Here is a 19,412-nt window from a genome sequence, read left to right on the forward strand (position 1 = left end):
TGTCTCCTTTGGAGACCTGCACAGGGAGGAAAAGCAGACTCTTGAGGTCTGACACTGCATGGAAAACTTTGCTCCTCACCACCACAGCCCTGACATTTCTCTCTTTGGCGCTTGCATCACTTCTCCTTCCACCAGACTTCGGCCGAGAAGTCTGCAGCTGGGTTTTACAGCTCCTTTGCACCAGCTCCCTCCTGCTTGCCTTAGAGACCTGGATGCACACAGGCGCAGAAGGGTTTCTCCTTATTTCAAACCAAACAACAGGAAAACATGCAGCAATCTTCCAAAAGCAAAGCAAGCTCCTCATCCTGTGTGCCTCCTGTGAGGTTTATGTTTCCAAAAGAATGACTGGACAAGAAGTCTTTTATACTGATGGACCAGAAATTATAAGTGTTAAGATTAGAATTAATCCATATGATATTAATTCAATGATAAATGATGATGAGCTTTCTAAGGACACAGTTGGACAGACTGCAGATAGCTGGGCAAGCTTCAACTCCCTGAAGCTCAAAGCAGCAACTGGGTTGGTGAGGGCGGTCTGAGTGATCCAGGAGGAAGGGGAGGGCAAGCCAGGAGAACCATGGGAAGTGCATAGGTCCAGACAGGCAGCTGGAAAGGGGACATTCAACATGGACTGTTTAATCCAGATGGGTGGATGTACCTGGAAGATGAGGGAGCACACCATGATAGTCAAAATGATGACAATGCAAGTACAAGTGAACACCAGTATTTCTTTTTCTGTGGTGAATATACATCCTGAAAATGCCTATTTCTTCATGAGAGAAACTACACTGTGTGACATTTTACAGAAGGGATTGAATCATTTGAGGTAATGAAGTCGTTGCTTTATGACTTAGGTACTGAAGAAAATACTGGGTACTGAGGCAGAGCTTTGCTGTCTGACCATAAGCAACCAGTGCCAAGGTCTTCAGAGTAGTTTACTCACATTTGAAATATTTCCTTGAAATCCCATTTCCTGGTTCTGCTTCCAATGAAATCATTAGGCCTCCAGAGGCTCTGCTGCATTTAGAGTAATTCCCTGGAACAGAAGCTGTCTGAAAGGACCTGCAGGAGACCAGAGGCCATTGGTAGATACGGTGGAGACAGGTGATGTTTCCTGGGCACCTCCACTGCCAGCAGTGCTCTTTGTCCCTGTAACTGCAGCCCAGCCCAGCACAGGAAACCCCTTCAAGGCAAATTCCTTCTTCAGTCGTTTCTTGGGACAGACCTAAATTTGAAATGGCCATTGGGATCCCAAGACACTCTCCCTTCTTCCTAGGAGACACCTAAACATCCATTTACCAGTTTTCATCAATGCAAATTACACGAGAACTACGTCAAATAAAGGTAACCTGTCCCACCACGGGGCAGCGGAGGGACCTTTTTCAGTTTCAGCCTCAATTTCAGAGAGGCTTTGCCCTCTCCCTGCGCACCACGGGGCAGAGCCTGTCCCTGGATGCTCCGTGAGCGCCGTGCAGGTCGTGGCAGGCTGCGGTGAGGGGACGAATGCCCTGGGCCCCCTTCGTGCTCTGCCCAGGCCAGCAAGAGCCCCGAGCGGCCTCGTGTCCCCTGCCCCTGCAGCTCTGGGCTCCCTTCCCCAGCCCTGGCTCTGCAGCACCAAGCCCTGCTGGGAGCCCTCCCCTGCATGCTGCCACCGCTCCCTGATGCTGCTGGTGCCCTCTGCCGGGCACTGCCCAGCCCAGCCCAGCCCCTGCCCACCTCTCCCCACCTCCTGGACCTTGCCTGCTCACCCATGCTTGGCCCTTTCCTACTGTTCACTGAAGGCCTCTGAGACCTTTGTGCTGTGGCCTCGCTGTGTGTCCTGGCATTGCAGAGCTCCCATCAGCCCGTGCATCCTTTGGCTTGGCTTTACTCTGAAGACCCACTCGCTGCCCACCCAACACAAGGCACACGGCATCCTAGGAGAACCCTCAGGGTGTCCTGGTGGCTCCCGATACCTCCCTGATGCCGCCAGCCCTGTCACGTTTCAATCCCAGGAAGATGCTTCTTGACCAGTCAGGGCCTCCAGGGGCACTGGGAATCCACCAGTGATGACTCAGTCCAGCCCTGACTCCCTCACCCCCCACCCCGTGCCCTCCTGCCCCTGTGTCCAGGTGGCACCCAAGCACAAGAATGAGGCCTTAAGCCTGGCATTTCCTTTAGCGTCTTCTGCTCTCCAGTTTGGGAAGAAGAGCCCTGAGCACCGAGCAACTTCACTTTTATTAACAAGATGCCACAATGGAGGCCAGGTGTAATTTAGGAATAAACATGTTTACAGAAAACCTCTCAGTCAAACAGAGGGTTGGTCATCTGGAAAAGACGAATGAAAGCAAACATTTAACTGAAAACAGAATTGCAAACAATACTACACATAAAGGTCAAAAGTTGCCTGAGATTAACTTGAATAAAAGTAGAAAAGTGAGATAGTCAATTCATTGCTAAGTAAATATTACCACTAGAATCATTTTCTTCAGTGTGGCTTTCAGGTCCTGGTTCCTCATGCTGTAGATGAGGGGGTTCAGTGCTGGAGGTACTACCACATATAAAACTGCCAGCAGCAGGTCTAGGGATGGAGAGGAGATGGAGGGGGGCTTCAGGTAGGCAAACATGGCAGTGCTGACAAACAGGGATACAACGGCCATGTGAGGGAGGCACGTGGAAAAGGCTTTGTGCTGGCCCTGCTCAGAGGGCATCCTCAGCACGGCCCTGAAGATCTGCACATAGGACACCACTATGAAGACAAAACAGCCAAAGACTAAAGAAACACTAAGCAAAAGTGCCCCAGCTTCCCTGAGGTAGGCATCTGAGCAGGACAGCTTGAGGATCTGAGGGATTTCACAGATGAACTGGTCCACAGCATTGCCTTGGCAGAGGGGCAGGGAAAATGTGTTGGTCGTGTGCAGGACAGCATTGAGAAAGCCACTGCCCCAGGCAGCTGCTGCCATCTGGGCACAAGCTCTGCTGCCCACGAGGCTCCCATAGTGCAGGGGCTTGCAGATGGCAACGTAGCGGTCGTAGGCCATGATGGTGAGAAGGAAGTACTCTGCTCCAAGTAAGAAAACAAAAAAGAAGACCTGTGCAGCACACCCTTGATAGGAGATGGCCCTGGTGTCCCAGAGGGCATTGGCCATGGCTTTGGGGAGAGTGGTGGAGATGGATCCCAGGTCGAGGAGGGCGAGGTTGAGGAGGAAGAAGTACATGGGGGTGTGGAGGCGGTGGTCGCAGGCTACGGCGGTGAGGATGAGGCCGTTGCCCAGGAGGGCAGCCAGGTAGATGCCCAGGAAGAGCGCGAAGTGCAGGAGCTGCAGCTCCCGCGTGTCTGCGAATGCCAGCAGGAGGAACTCGCTCAGAGAGCTGCTGTTGGGCATTTCCTCCTTCTGCGCTTGGGGTCCTGTCAAAGGAACAGAAATAGAGTAATAACATACCAGAGTGATCTGAGAAAATCATTCCCATTTCTCAAATAAGGGCCTCAAAGCTCTTGCCCAATTGCACGCAGACAGTTGGCAGATCCCTTTCCTGCATTGGTTTCAGCTGCTCTGTGCTGGCACCTCTTTGCAGGGCAATTGCCTTAAGGAGGTTCTCCTGAGAAGAGCTTGAAGACTGCTGAGAGCAGAAGAAGCCAGGCTCCAAGTGCCCATCTCCAGACCCCTCACCCTGTCCCCGTACTCCCCTTCCCCCAGGCACCCCGAGGGCTCACTCCATGGGCAGGTGAAACCCCCATCCCCAGGCAGCCTGGGAACAAGAGCAGCAGCAGCACGGCCAGGTGGAGAAGCCAGGAGGAATGGCAGCGTGCTGCTGCCAGGGGAGGCAAGGCCAGGGAGGGACAGACGGACACTCAGCACACCCTCCTGTGCTGCAGCTCTGCCTGCAGAGGAGGCAGCTCCTGCTCATTGCAAATGATCTGTGCTCACCTCAAGCCCACAGACACCTCCCAAAGGCAGGGCACTGGGCATTGGAGGGTTTGCGGCTCCTAAATATCAGCTAGGATAAAGCCTGAGAGGACCACAATGATGATGTTGGTGCAGCCTGTGGGCTGAGGTGCGGGAAGGGACTTTATGAAGTTCATTGATGGCATATTGGTCCCTCACTGCAATGCTCTAGGAGTCTCAGTCTCCTGTACAATCCTGACAATCCATTACCATGAAACCTGCCTCCCCTCCAGTGCAGGATTCTTCAGGCACCGAGTGCAGAAAAAGGCTTGCCTTTCTGGTAGCCCCTGCCTTGGTCTTTCTCTTGAAAATTGCAACCATAAATGCCATTCTCTACAGCATCTTCTACTCATCGCTGGAGAAACAGAGAGACCCATCCCGACAGATGCTATCAGCCATCGGATGTGCCAGCTGTAGAAGACACCTCTGGCAACCCCACCTGCATGGCCCTCCAGCCAGAGCCTCACGGTGCCAAGAGCCTGCAGATCTGTCCTGCCACACGCTGCCCTCTGTTGCTGCGCTCCTCACTGCCTCCAAGCCCTCTCTCCTTCTCCCCTCTCCCCGTGCCACCTGCGGTCAGAGCCCCCAGCCCTGCTGCGCTGTGCAGAGGAGGTGCTCCTGGGCAGAGCTGTCTCTCTGCAGCGCTGCCTGCTTGCCACGAGCTCCCCTTGGGCCCAGGAGCCCGGCCCAGCTCAGCAGCACAGCACCCGACCATGGCATCGCTTGCTCTGTGCCATTGGGCTCCCTCGAGGTGTCCCCAAGGCCTCAGGGCTGACAGCTCCCGAAGGCAGCAGGGTCTCTGCTGGGCTGTGGTGTCTGAAGCAGGCTGACATCATCGCCGACTGCTCCTCTTTGTAGATGTCAGAGACTGATTTTTACAAGTGTGATTTGTGCTGTTGTGCTGTGGTTGTCAAACACGTTGTGCTTTAACCCGTCAGGCACCTCAGCACCACAGATATGTTAGTTGACACCCACCCTCAAAAGATAATGGGTTGAAATAAAAATAGTTTAAATTACATGTATAAAGCAAGTGATGCACAATGCAATTGCTCATCAGCCACTGACCGATGCCCAACCTTTCCCCAAGCAGGGGTCCCCATGAACCTGACCAGCCTGCATTAGGATCTCATGTGCAGGTCCCTTGACCTTACTTTGTTTTAGGGCAATACAAGCTTTCAGAAGGATTAGGACTATTTTCTTCCCTTTCTCAAATACTTCTTGAGATGTGTTGCCCCATGTGATGACGACATCAATGTACTGGAGGTGTTCAGAAGCTTCCCTCTCTTCCAGGGCAGTCTGGATCAGCCCATGGCAAACGGTAGGGCTGTGTTTCTACCCCTGGCGCAGTCGATTCCAGGTGGACAGGACGCCCCTCCAACTGAAAGAAAAGTGTGGCCTTCACACTGCTGCCAAAGGGATGGAGAAAAATGCATTAGCAGTATTAATTGTGGCAGAGCGCTTGGCTGCCTTTGACTGCGGTTCGTACTGAATGAAGTTCTAGCATGCCCAGCACAGCAGCACTCAGCGGTGGTGTGACTTCATTCAGGCACAGAAGTCCACCGTTCTCTTCCACTCACCATTAGAATTTTGCACTGTCCATATGGGGCTACTAAAGGGTGAGCAAGTGTTGCTGATCACCCGTTGGCTCTGCAGTCAATGAACCAGCTCATGCATGGGAATCAGGGAGTCTCTGTGAGTGCAGTACTGCCTCAGGTGCGCTGTTGTGGTAGTGATTGGCACCTGCTGCCCATTGGCCATCAGCACCTGCACAGCAGAAGGGTCCTGTGAGAGAGTGGGCAAGGTAGACAACTGTTTGATGTCCTCCATCTCCAAGGGAGTCATGCCCAAAGTCCATCCAGTAAACGTTTGGATCTTTGAAGGACCCTCTTGTGATTTAGTCTATGTCAAGGTTGCACAGAGCCTCCAGGCCAGTCCCAGTGGGGTGCTTTTGCCACTCCTTCCCAGTTAGGCTCACTTTAGCCTCCAGTACAGTTAACTCTTGGGTTTGATGTGCCAGGCCAATACTCCTCAGAGTCCAATACACCCGATTGTCCCCTTCCTTCCCCTGGCTCGAGGCTGGGCCCCTCTCGTCCTGCTCATAGTATTCCTTACTGTGTCTGCAGGCCAGCCCACTGGAAATTGGAGCAGCAGTTCTCTAAGAACCCCTTTTAGGGATTGTTGTTCCTTGCCACTCACATACCCGTGCCTCTAGGGTTGAGGCAGATTTTCCATCCCACTTTCTCATGTCCTCTCCATGGTCACACAGGTGAACCACAGGGTGACACATCATGTGTACCCACCATCTCTCCTTTCCTGCCCTCTGAGTCCAGGGAGGGGCCCTGTTTCTCCCAGCACCAGAGCAGCACAGGGATAGGGATCGCGTGATTACTGATGCTCTTAGGACCTCTTCCTCTTCGTCCTCCTACTCACATGATGGCCCAGCTTTTCTGAAGCCTGCCTCATCTTCTTTCTCCTCCTTTCTTGTCTGGGTAGGAGTTTCTTTCCTTTCTTAAAAAAAAATGACTTTCATATCCATTGTTTTTCTTGCGTATAAGAGCAACTGATACAGACACAGGTTGCTTCTCTGGCGCAGACACAGGGCCCATGAAAGGAGCTGGATTTGCTGCAGGGCATTTTGCAGATGCTGTAGTGGCTGCAGGGTCTGTCAGAGGGGTTGGAGTGGCTGCAGGGCTTGTCACAGAGGTTGGAGTGGCATTGATTGTGGCTCTGTAAGCATAGGCCGAGACCCAGCACACTGCAGTGGTATGTGTCTCTTTGGAAATGCCAGGGTGATAACACCACTTTTCCAAGCATTTAACCAGATTTTAGGATTCTATGTTTGCTCAGAGGTGAAGTTCCAAAGCACTGGAGGTGCCCCCTGCTCTAGGTGCCTGCCCAGATCCTCCCACACTCCCTGCCACGCCTCACTCTCCTGCCTCTGGACAGATCTCTGGATGGCATGCTTAAGTGGTTGTTTGACATTAAACAAAAGCTGAAACACATCCAGGAGATGTAACAATACGAACATGCTGGTTTGACCATTCCAAGGATATTCAAAGCTTTGAAGAGCTATTGTAATTAGCCTGGAGGAGAAGGGGGAGGTGAAGGAGAAAGGGAGAGGGAACCAGTGGGGAAAAGTGTCCTCCCCTTGTCTCCCCCATGGCTTGGTTTCCTGCGGAGAAAAGGTCAAGAGTGTAATTCTTAATAGTTTCTGAGAGATGGCTCCCAAGGTACGGAGGTAATGGCAATGCTGAGTACAAGTACCAGATTAGTTTCATGACCAGGAATTTTATCATATCACAAGCCAGTGTTACACGATACAAGAAAAGAATAAACTTGAAGCAGCCATCAGAAAAGATAAACAGCATGACAGGGGAGACATACAGGAAGTCATGTGCTGTACAACACAGTTCTGAAATTGAGCACAACAGACCTGAGATTTAAAAAGTAATAAAAATAAAAAAATCGACTTTGTGATCAGCAACCATTAAAATCAACTCATGCTTATAACGGCTTTCTTTTAACATGCTGTGGTCAGATCTGTCATTGGCTGAAACTTTGTGCTCCATGTCGGGCACCAAAAAGAGCGTGGCTTAACCAGGCAGGCAGCTCAGCACCACACAGCCATTCCCTCACACACACACCCTGCTACACCCCCAGCGGATGCAGGAGAGAATGAGGAGGGGGAAAAAAAAATAAATTAAAAAAAAAAAATCATGGGTTAAATTAAAAAAAAAATCATAGGACAGAAAGGGAAGACAAATAATACAAACAATGGTGATGATGACCATGATGGTGATTGCCTGTCCCGCAGCAGTGGTACCCCCTACCCTGGCCAGCCACCCCATACTGATTGTTCAGCATGACGGCTGCGGTATGGAACATCCCTTTGGCCACTTGGGGTCAGCTGTCCTGCTTCTGTCCCCCCCAGCTCCTCAGGCACCCCCAGCCCTCCACTGCTGGGCAACAACTAAGCTATCATTGTGTGATCGTCATTCTTCTCATGCTAAATGCAAAACACAGCATCATACCAGCTACTAGGAGGAAAATTAACTTGAACCTAGCCAACAGCAGGACACCCCCAGACTAAGGGCATGATATCTCTGTGTGTATATCAAAAGAGAAAAGGTGGTGGTGATTAATTGGAAAGTACTGGAGCTGAGCACGATGCAGATGGTGTGGAATATGGGGTGGATATTGTCCTCATTTTGTCTGGGATAGACTCAATTTTCTTCCTATTAGCTGGTATGGTGCAGTGTTTGTATATAGGACACAGTTCCAGACAAAATAACAGCAGGCATGAGAAGGAAGAAGAGAAAAAGTGGAATCGGGCAGCCTTTTATCCCGTACCCTTCTGTGATTCTGTGCTGTAATTCCATTAAACTGGTTACTGCGGTATTGTCCAAACTGTCCTGCAAACTCCTGCTGCTGTTACCTCGTGAGAGTCGGCATAATCAGGGTGAGCCATCTGCCTGCGGACATTAACAGCTGACAGAATGCAGCATCTGTCCAGGGGAACCTGGAGAAACTGCAGGATTTTGCCTACAGAAACCTCTTCACACTTACAAGGAGAAGAGCCCAGTCCTGCACTGGAGGAGGGGGAACCCCACACATCAGGGCAGACTGGGACCCTGCTGAGTGAGCAGTGCCCAGGAGGAGGAGAGCCTGGGGCACCACGAGTAGTCTCATACGAGCTACTGAGCTAAGAACCCGTATGACAGCATACGGACAAGGGTCTACAGCCAGCAGCGAAAGAGGTGTAGGTCTTGGAGACGCTAGGATGCGCTGGTCATCAGAGGAGCAAGGAGATAGCCAAGGCTGAGAGTCCCAACAGGACCCAGGGCTTTGTGTCCATGGCTCTGGCTGTTGTCTCTGCCACTGAGGCCTAGGAGGAGACAGCTTATCGGTAAAGCACCAGGGCCTCATTGCCTCCTCGCCCCCACCCATGAACCAGGCAGGGCTCGTACCATTCTCCTGCACTTGGCCATGCACATCCCCATCTCCTCCTGCCCCAGGAAGAGCCCTGAGCAGTGTGGGAAAGGATCTGCCTTCGCAGGGTCTGGGGGTCAAGGCCTGGCCCTTGTGCTTGGTCAAAAACTTCCAGTTTCCCTACACATCAGTGTGACCTTCACAGTGCCTTTGTCTCCTTGCCCTCACTGCCTCCAATGCTCTGCTCTAACGAGCTCCAAGGGAGGCTGTGTCAGTGCTGGCCCTCAGGGGGACACTGCAGGAAACTTGCCTCTGACTTGGACTTGTTGAGAGATGTCTTCAATTGTCTCTCAGTGCCTGAGGTTCGTGGGCTCCTCCCCAAAGCCCCCCAAGGGGGGATTCCAATGCCTTGTGCTGGGCGTCTGGTGCTGAGCTGGGCCGGGCTCGTGGGGCAGAGAGAGCTCGTGGCAAGAGGGCCCTGGTGCAGAGAGACAGCTGTGCCCAGGAGCAGCTCCTGTGCACAGCGCAGCAGGGCTGGGAGCTCTGACCGCAGGCACCCAGGCAGAAAGGGATTCCAGGCAGCCTGCAGGGTGCGGGCAGAGGAGAGCTCAGTGCAGGAGAAACCTTCACAGCTCTGCCCATGGTAAGTCTCTGGCTGCAGGACAGTGCAGGGGAGGTTCCTGGAAGGGGCTCCTGGGTCCGGGACATCTCTGCCTTGCCAGGAGCTGCCAGGATGTCTCTCATGGCTTGTGCGGTGTGGAGGAAAAGCGCTGCAGGGCAGCCCTGGGCAGAGGAAGGGGAGGGCAGGGGCTGCCTGCAAAGAGAAGGCACTGTCTGCAGTCTCTGCCTGCATTTTCCTGCTCTAATTCTTGGGCAGGCTGTGTTAACAGAGTTGTAGGGATTGCACAGATGATGGAAATTCCTATTGCATTGAACCGAGACAATTGAACTTACTCCCAAATTCCTACCATATGACAAGGAGCACATTCCAAACGCTTCTTGCACTCCAGAGCTCTTTTCCCTCTGCTGGCTGTGCTGGGCAGATGGCACAGGGGTGTGAGGACAGGCTCTACCTCACCGACACCGCAGCCTCGGCACCGCGTTGGGTGCGCCCTGCCTGCCCATGCCTGCTTCTCTGCCTTGCCCAGCGTGGCAGCTGCTGGTGCCTGATTCTGACAGGGAGTGCTGTGCACGGAGGGTGAGGCAGGAGGAGATGCTCCCTGCTCTCTCCGGCCAGGCACGCACGATCCACCTGCTGCTTTTGTCTCCTAGGTATTGAACAGGGAAGATGCACACGGAGTCACACAGACAAACACCCCTCACTCAACCGAGGGAGCCCCTTCCCAGGAACCTTCCCTCTTGGGACCTCCAATGGAGCAGAGCAGGCTCATTGGGAGCTGCTGGGCAGAGGCAGCTGCAGTGTACAGGACACTCAGCAAGCACAGAGCAGGGCTCCACACACGGAGACAGACAGAGGTCCTCTTGGAAAAAGGGAACATGAGGCTTAAACTGGGAATTAACTGAACTTTTCTCAGAGACTTTACGCATAACACTCTCTCTCTATATATTTTTTTTTCTTTCTCATTTGGCAGTGTCCATGACCAAAGCCAGTAAATGGCCAACAGCAGCTCTGTGAGCGAGTTCCTCCTGCTGGCATTTGCAGACACGCGGGAGCTGCAGCTCCTGCACTTCGGGCTCTTCCTGGGCATTTACCTGGCTGCCCTCCTGGGCAACGGCCTCATCCTCACCGCCGTAGCCTGCGACCACCGCCTCCACACCCCCATGTACTTCTTCCTCCTCAACCTCGCCCTCCTCGACTTGGGCTGCATCTCTACCACTCTGCCCAAAGCCATGGCCAATGCCCTCTGGGACACCAGGGCCATCTCCTATCAAGGATGTGCTGCACAGGTCTTTCTGTTTGTCTTCTTGATTACAGCAGAATATTATACTCTTACTGTCATGGCCTACGACCGCTACGTTGCCATCTGCAAGCCCCTGCACTACGGGAGCCTCGTGGGCAGCAGAGCTTGTGCCCAGATGGCAGCAGCTGCCTGGGGCAGTGGCTTTCTCAATGCTGTCCTGCACACGGCCACTACATTTTCCCTGCCCCTCTGCCATGGCAATGCTGTGGACCAGTTCTTCTGTGAAATCCCCCAGATCCTCAAGCTCTCCTGCTCAGATGCCTACCTCAGGGAAGCTGGGGCACTTGTGTTTAGTGTTTCTTTGCTATTTGGTTGTTTTGTTTTCATTGTGCTGTCCTATGTGCAGATTTTCAGGGCAGTGCTGAGGATGCCCTCTGAGCAGGGCCAGCACAAAGCCTTTTCCACGTGCCTCCCTCACCTGGCCGTGGTCTTCCTGTTTGTCAGCACTGCTGTGGTTGTCTACCTGAAGCCCCCCTCCATCTCCTCTCCATCCCTGGACCTGGTGGTGGCAGTTCTGTACTCGGTGGTGCCTCCAGCAGTGAACCCCCTCATCTACAGCATGAGGAACAAGGAGCTTAAGCAAGCGCTCTGGAAATTAATGAGTAGATATGTTTCGGAAGCAACAAATTTCCATTCTACCTCTGCAGATGACTAGTAATATCAATGACTAGAAGAACAACGAATATTATATATATAATTATTTTTGTGTGTGTTTGTGTATTTATGAGTGTTTTCGTTACAGGACCTTCTTTGTTTTAATACGTCTAAAGTTGCCCATTAAAATGGTATGATTCATCTCATGTCTTCTACAGTATGTACCTGTCGGGTATAGCTCAGAGATTCTGTATATCAGGAGCCAGGCCCTCTGTGAATTTAAATAAAAGAAAGGAGCCTGCACTGCCTTCCTTGTGTGACGTCCTTCCTCTGAGAGCTGCTCTGGCTCTGCAGGGGCAGTGCCATGTGCAGGGCTGCAGAGGAAAAGAGTCCCATCCCAGCAGCACGGGCAGGGAGCACCAGCGCTTGGGGCATGCCGAGCTGCTCTCTTGCCACTGCCCCCCTCTGGTGCTGAGCCCTGCTGGTGGGGTCAGGCCCGGCTGCTCCTGTAGCTTGGTGCCAGTGCTGCTGTGGGGCTGTGCTGGGACTGCAGGCAGGGACAGGCAGTGGGCACGGCAGTGGCACAGCTGGCCTGCGCTGCAGCACTTCCCTCCTAAGGGGGGATCTCCTCCAAGGTGGACTGACCACAGCTCAAGGGCTCAATCTGCTGTGAGCAGGCAGAGGAGAGCTCTGCAGCCCCAGGGCACGCAGCAGCCCCAGCAAAGAGGTCTGGCGAGTGATTTGACTGCAAGGTCCCTCCTGCCCTAGCACCTCCCAGAACTGGCACGGCACTGGCTCCTGTGTGTCAGAGAGGCTGGGAGCCCAGGAGCTGTGCCATGGGCTGGAAGGATCACAACCAGATCTCTTCTACCTGGGCAGATTCTGGGCCAAAGAGGGGGTGTTTTGTAGGTGTGGTATTATGAGCTCAGTGGTGCCTCAGAAGCTCCAAGTCCAGGAGGAAGCTAATGGCTGTTAAGTGGCCTGTGAGGTGACTTTTTTCTGAAGCAGCTGACAGGTCATCCCTTGACTCCTGGCTGGGATCTGTGCCTTTAGGCCCACATCTGCTGGTCTCCATGATAGGACACCAGATGCATCTGCTCTGCACACGGTTTGTGAGATCCTCTCTTCCTAAGTAGCTGGTAGCCCCCATAGTGGAAGAGGTCGTGAATAGGGGTTGTCATGTCAGAGGTTTCAGCATTTGCCTGAACTCATCTTTCAGGGCTGCTTTTGTGGTGGTGCAGAGCTGCTGGACACATTGTGCAGGGTGCTCCTACAGCCTTTGTGTCCTTCTCCGTGCTGGCTTGGGAGCTGATTCTTTCTCAGGAGCAGAGTAGCCAACCGAGGTGAGACAGATACTCTGAGTTCATGAAAGCCATCAGAAAGCTGCCCCTGAGAAGATGACCGATATGGGGAAGTCAGGAGAAGCCTGGCCAAGAGAGATGTGAGATTTGGGGGAGGGAAGAAGATCTTGGCCAGAAGAAGATAATGATTTTGGAGAGGTAAAAATGCTCAGGTAATGTCGATCCCACAATAACGCAGACTTAAAGCAGTCATGTGAGGCCCTGTTTTAACCTGTAACATTAATACCTAAATCTAAATGCCACTCCACACCCTGACAGGAATCCTCTGCTCTAATTTTTGACCACAATATCCCTTGAAGCCAAAATTAGTCATAACACCATTTCCATTACCTTTACTCTCTTGCTCACCCTGATCTCTGCCCTTAACATTAGCATTTAAATGCTCTAATAAAATCTAGTATCCTTGCAGACCTAAACAAAATGCTAAACCAAAGAGCTTGCACATACCCTAACCACAGACCTGACATACCAAGCACAACACCAAACCCTCCCACTCAATATTTGCTTAAGCTCTCACCCAGAAATGTTCACCGCAGTCCCTAAAGCCATACATGAACAACTAACATCCAAACCCTGTCCTCTTGTGCATTAACCTCCTCACCTTCAGACCCTCTCCTAACCCTTAATGTTAGGTTCTTGTTCCCTTGGAGCAGGGCAGGAACCGTGAGGTTGCCGTGCAGTCACATGGCATTCAGAGATGGATGTGAGGGGCCATGGATCTGATCAGCTTGTGGGCCACAAGGAGGACATGCGTGGGAATGCTCTGCTGAGCTCAGCTCTGCCTCAGGATCTCCTGCCCCAGCAGGAGGAATGGGACTGGGGCAGTGACTGGGAGGTCACTTCTGTCTCTGCAGCTGATAGGGCAGCAGCAGGAACGTGTCACGCAAAGGGACTGTGAGGTCCCTTGTGTCTGGAGGTGGCAGGTCAGCCTTGGCTTCTCCCTGGGATGTGCACTTTGGGGCTGACATCTGCCAGTGGCCCTGCTAGGCCAGCAGAAGGCCCCTGCTTGGCATGCTGCCTGTGGTATCCCCTCTGCCTCCATCCCCAGGAGGACCCAGACAGAAAGAAGGCCCGCAGAGGGGTTCTCCTGTCCCTTCTGCTTGAGGCCAGGACTGGACAGCAGGAGGCACAAGGCTTGGCTGTGTCTAGCCAAGAAGCTGCAAGGCCAGCAGCAGGCCCAGGCCTTGGAAGATGCTGGTGAGTATCTATCATCAGACTCTAGCTTTGTGTTTCAAGGAACAGCTGGTGAGGGCTGATGAGAGACTGGTGAAATGATGTAAATGTTGGGATGAGAGCAAGGTGGTGAACAGAGATGGGTGTCTGCAGACTTCAAGGAAATAGGCCAAAGTGTGGGACAGCATAGGAAAGCCTGCAGAGGAGAAGGCAGAGGGTGCTGGGAAGAAGGGAAGGCCCCAACAGCCCTGACGTTTTTGTCCCTTTGGCTAGAGCTTGTGAGGAGACGAGATAGAGTCATTGCAATGGGGCCTCTTTGCTTCCTTGATACCCTGTGCAGGGGTGGGGAGGTGCCATAATGAAGTTGTTCTCGTGGCATCACACTGCCCACCACATCATACAGACCCCAAGAAGAGCCCTGAGCCAGACGGGGGGGTGCAGGATCTCCCCTCCCAGTGGCTGGGGCCAGGCCTTGGCCCTTCTGCTTCACCAAAACCAACCAAGACTTTTCTCAGCACAGCGCTTTGCCTGGCTGCAATCATGGCCTCCAATTATCTGCCCTAACAAGTCCCTGGGGAGGCTTTGTTAGTAACAGCCCTCAGTGGGGCCCATTAATACTCCAAGTCACTTCAACTTTTCCTTCTGACTTTACCTTCTCAAGCAGTTGCATCATTCTCCTCTCAGTACCCAAGTTTCATTGACTCAGCACTAAAATACACCATGGAACTTATTAAAACAGAGAAAGTCCTAAGCAGCCATATCTCTCCCACAGTTTTCTTCAAGTCTTCAAGACTTTTGCAGCTAATTGGAGAGCTTTCATGGTGTAGTTACGGAGGAGGATTTCAAAGAGCATCTAATAGATATCTTTCCTCATTTTAAAGGCTGAATTTTGTTGCATTTCAGCTTGGAGCATCATTTTCCTATAGATATTCGTCTAGGGTTACTCCTTTGGAGCCCTGCTTAGGTAGGAAGAGCAGGATTTTTCCTGTTTAAAAACAAACAACAGGAAATCATGCTGCAATTTTCAAAACAAAAAAAAAAACAAAAAGTTCAAGTTGCTAATTTTTTTGCGTCCAGTGATATTTACCTTCCAAAAAGGATGACGGTACATGATCTATTTTACACTGATTAATAGGAAATTTTAAATAGTAGTGTTAATATTAATCCATATCATACTAATTCAATGAGAAACGATGAGTTTCTGGCCTAGGAAACCATTAAACCGCTGACAGATGGGCGAGCTGGAACTCACTGAAACTCAAAGCAGCAACTGGGTTGGTGAGAGCGGTCTGAATGATCAAAGAGTAAGGGGAGGGCAAAGCAGGAGAACCATGGGAAGTGCATAGGTCCAGACAGGCACCTGGAAAGGGGACATTCAGCATGTTCTGTGTAATGAAGACAGGTTTTGTTCTTGGAAGATGAGGGAGCACACCATGATAGACAAAGCGATGACAAAGCAGGTACAGGTGAACACCAGTATTTCTTCTCCTGCAATGAATATAGATAATGGAAATTCACATTTCTTCATGATAGGAATTGCACTTCATGTGAGACATTTAACAGAAGGGATTGAGTCATTTGAGCTGATGAGTACTTACTTTATTTTTAAGTACAAAATAATTACAGGGTATTGAGGCAGAGCTTTGCTGTCTGACCATAAGCATAACCAGGGAAAACCTCCTGATGCCCCGTTGTGTTTTTGGCACTTCCCTGGACCAGCAGATGTCAGAAAAGACCTTCAAGAGACCGGAGCCCTTTGGGAAAATCAGGTGGAGCCAGGTGGAGTTCCCAGGGCACCTCCACTGCCAGCAGTGGTCTTTGTCCCTGTAACTGCAGCCCAGCCCAGCACAGGAAACCCCTTCAAAGACAAACCCCTTCTTCAGTGCGTTCCTGGGTTTGTCCTAGATTTAAAATGGCCATTGGGAACCCATGATACTGTCCCTTATTCCTACTAGACAGGTGAACATCCGTTTAGCATCCTGGGTCATCTTTAGCAAACTGAGGCTGAAAAACTCAAGTATAGCACGCTTCAAATGGCTGAGAAGGAACCCATCAGCTTGCCCCACTTTGGAAATAGTCCCCATCCAACTTAGGTTTTCAAAGTGAAAAATGTGAAATGACCCGTCAGGTCAATGCACAGAGTAAGGGAAAGTCACACATATTGTGCTGCAGTAGCAGAAGGCAAAAAGCATTGCATTGTGCCTCAGAATAATCAAGGAGACCTAATCCAGTTCATCCGTGAGATAAAGCAGAGTGAAGGACGTTGAGTTGTGTCCTAACATGAAGAAGGATATACATCACTGGTGAAGGAGCTGTCTTTTTGTGCCATCACCAATGCAAATACACAAAACTATATCAAGTAAAGGTAACAAACCCCACTCTGGCTCTGTCACCCCACAGGGCACGGGAGAGGGAGCTGACAGCCAGGGGATGCAATTCGGTGCAGGAGGTGGGGCCCAGCAGAGACAAGGAGCCAAGGCAGTAGCTGGGGGAGGCCAAGAGAAGCAGCCCAAGGGGTGGTGCTGCTTGTGAGAACACGTTTGTGCCAGAAGCCTGAGTGGGCAGCAGCTGTGCGCAGGCGAGGGGAGGCCAGGAAGCGCATGCCAAGAGCGCTCCTGCCAGCAGAGACAAGGCCGGGACCGAGGGCAAGGGGAGGGGCAGGCCCAGGGCAGGGGTCTGCAAGGGCCATGCTGAGCTCCCTGCCCCTGCAGCAGCCGCACTGGCCCTCAGCAGATGTGCTGGCCGGCACGCACGGGGAGGTGCTGGCGTGCATCAGAGAGCGGCAAGGAGGGCGCTGGAGAGGGCCGGGGCGAGGCGGGTGGCAGAGCCCCATGCAGGGGCTGGCTGGGGGTCCCCCCTGCTGCAGCCACCGCACGCGGCGTGGCAGGAGGAGGGCTCCCTGTGCACCACGGGGCAGAGCCTGGCCCTGGGCTCTTCCTGACGTCCCTGCAGCTCCTGGCAGGCAGCGGTGAGGTGCCCCTCAGCCTTCCCTCCTGTGCTGCCAGGGCACACGGCTGCCTCCTGCCCAGCTCACTGCCCACCAAGAACGTCCGACAGGGCTGCTTCCCAAGCTGGGCCTTGCCCAGGCTCAGTCCCCTGCAGGGGCAGAAACTGGCCCTTGTCCTGGTAGCTTTTCATGGCCTTCCTCTCAATACATGCTCTTCTCATGCTTGATCTCTTTTACTGAATTCAGAGGCCTAGGAGAACTTTTTGGTACAGACTAATACAGAAAATACTTGGAGTCCCTCAGCCACATCTCTGCTTTTCCTCCACATTGCAGCTGGACTCTTCAATCCCACAACCTCTGCTGTACCTGAAGAGAAGTCACGAGAAAGAAGAGTCACAGAAAATGACTACCTGCTGGTTCCTTTATTTCGTTAATTACCAAGAGCATATCAGCACCTGTACACGAGATCTCTGGGTTAAAAATAAATAAATAAATAAATAAATAAAAGGTAGAAGTGAGGTAGAAGTGAGATGAAAAAATACTTTAATTGTAATAATATTTCAAAGATTGAAAGGCAGTTTTGAAATACATGAACGAAGGTGTTTCTGCCTTGCCCGGGTATATGTGAGGAAGATGTGCAGGTACCTCATTGATGGGGAAATGCTGTATATTAGAATAACATCCTCAGTGCCTCCTTTAGCTCCTTGTTCCTCATGCTGTAGATAAGGGTTTCACTGCTGGAGGCAACACTGAGTACAGAACGGAAACCGCCAGGTCCAGGGATGGGGAGGTGATGGAGGGAGGCTTCAGGGAGGCAACCATGGCAGTGATGCTACGCAGGGAGACCACGGCCCGGTGAGGGAGGCACGTGGAAAAGGCTTTGTGCCATCCCTACTCAGAGGGCATCCTCAGCACAGCCCTGAAGACCTGCACGTAGGACAGCACAATGAAAACACAGCAACCAAATGCTAAACAGACACTGAACACCCCAAGTACCCCAACTTCTCTGAGGTAGGCATCTGAACAGGAGAGCTTGAGTTGAGCTTTGAGGAGAGCCTGAGGAGACCTTTGACTCGAAGCACAGCACTTTGACCTGAAACACAGCACATCTTTACACCTGCTGAGGGTGCACTCTGTTCCATCATCCAGGTCATTGACAAATAAGTTGAGCAGGACTGGACTCAGTGTAGATCCCTGGGGGACACTGCTGGCTACAGGCCTCCAACTAGACTCTGCTCCACTAAGCACAACCCTCTGAACTCTGCCATCCAGCCAGCTCACAATCCACCTCGCTGACCACTCATCCATCCCACACTTCCGGAGCTGGCCTGTGAGGATGTTAGGGGAGACAGTGCTGAAAGCCTTGCTGAAGTCAAGGTACACAACATCCACTGCTCTCCCTCACCCACTCAGCTAGTCAGTCCATCATAGAAGGCTATCAAGTTGGTGAAGCACGGTTTCCCTTGGTGAACCCATGCTGACTGCTCCTGATCACCTTCTTCTCCTCCACATGCTGGAGATGACCTCCAGGATGAGCTGTTCCATCGCCTTTCCAGGGATGGAGGTGAGGCAGACCGGCCTGTAGTTGCCTGGGGCCTCCTTCTTGCCCTTTTTGAAGAGCAGCATGACATGAGCTTTCTTCCAGTCTTCAGGCACCTCTCCTGTTCTCCATGACCTTTTGAAGATGATGGAGAGTGGGCCAGCAGTAACATCCGCCAGCTCCCTCAGCACTCATGGATGTATCCCATCGGGGTCCAAGGACTTGTGGGTGTCAAGTTTGCCTAAGAGATCTCTGAGCTGATCCTCTTCAACCAAGGGAAAGTCCTCATTTCTCCAGAGTTCCTCCCTTGTCCCTAAGGTCAGAGATTCCAGAGGGCTGGTCTTAGCAGTGAAGGCTGAAGCAAAGGAGGCATTCAGTAATTCTGCCTTCCCTTTGTCCTTTGTCACCAGGGCACCCACCTCACTAAGCAGTGGGCCCACATTTTCCTTCCTCTTCCTTCTGCGACTGATGTGTTTGAAACAGCCCTTTTTGTTGTCCTTGACACCCCTTGCAAGATTTAACTCCAAATGGGCCTTGGACTTCCCTGTCGCTTCCCTGCATCCTCGGAGAAGGTCCCTGTATTCTTCCCAAGTGGCTTGTCCCCTTTTCCACAGTATGTATGCTTCCTTCTTTCATTTCAGTCACTCCAGGATCTCCTTGATCTTCCAAGCAGGTCTCCTGCCCCCTTTGCCTGACTTTTTGCTCACAGGATCACACAGCTCTTGAGCTTGGAGGACTTGGAGGTCAGTGCGCTATTGCTGCCGGTGCACCGTTGTGGCAGCCATCGGCACCTGCTCTGCTTCGGCTCTCAGCAACCCCACAACAGAAGGGTCCTGTGCGAGACCAGGCAAGGTAGACAACTATTTGACGTTCTCTCTATTCAAGGCAGTTATGCCAACAGCCCTCTGGTACCCTTTTGCTTAGTTGTTTACCCTTGGAAAAAGCCAGAAACACAGTCTGGAGGCATGTCGTTAGGGTTACCCAATGATGTTCACGTTACTCACGAGCTATCATGACTGG

At 52.1% G+C, this 19,412-nt stretch overlaps 2 protein-coding genes across 2 annotated transcripts; one reads left to right on the forward strand and one right to left on the reverse strand.

Annotated features, from left to right (window-relative positions):
• Window positions 1-2,435: 2,435 nt before the first annotated feature.
• On the reverse strand, window positions 2,436-3,020 carry LOC136787591 (olfactory receptor 14J1-like). Its single transcript, XM_066984903.1, has one exon. The coding sequence runs from the start codon at window positions 3,018-3,020 to the stop codon at window positions 2,436-2,438; it is 585 nt and encodes a 194-aa protein (XP_066841004.1).
• A 7,449-nt stretch (window positions 3,021-10,469) lies between these two features.
• Window positions 10,470-11,432, forward strand: LOC136787592 (olfactory receptor 14C36-like). The gene has a single exon (XM_066984904.1). The coding sequence runs from the start codon at window positions 10,470-10,472 to the stop codon at window positions 11,430-11,432; it is 963 nt and encodes a 320-aa protein (XP_066841005.1).
• The last annotated feature ends 7,980 nt before the right edge of the window (window positions 11,433-19,412 follow it).

This window comes from Anser cygnoides, chromosome 30, assembly GCF_040182565.1.
Source record: "Anser cygnoides isolate HZ-2024a breed goose chromosome 30, Taihu_goose_T2T_genome, whole genome shotgun sequence".
In the NCBI taxonomy this organism is placed as follows: Eukaryota; Metazoa; Chordata; class Aves; order Anseriformes; family Anatidae; genus Anser; species Anser cygnoides.

Coding starts and splice junctions, on each gene's coding strand:
- LOC136787591 (XM_066984903.1), bottom strand. CDS start 3,020: ATGGCCTACGACCGCTACGTTGCCATCTGCAAGCCCCTGCACTATGGG.
- LOC136787592 (XM_066984904.1), top strand. CDS start 10,470: ATGGCCAACAGCAGCTCTGTGAGCGAGTTCCTCCTGCTGGCATTTGCA.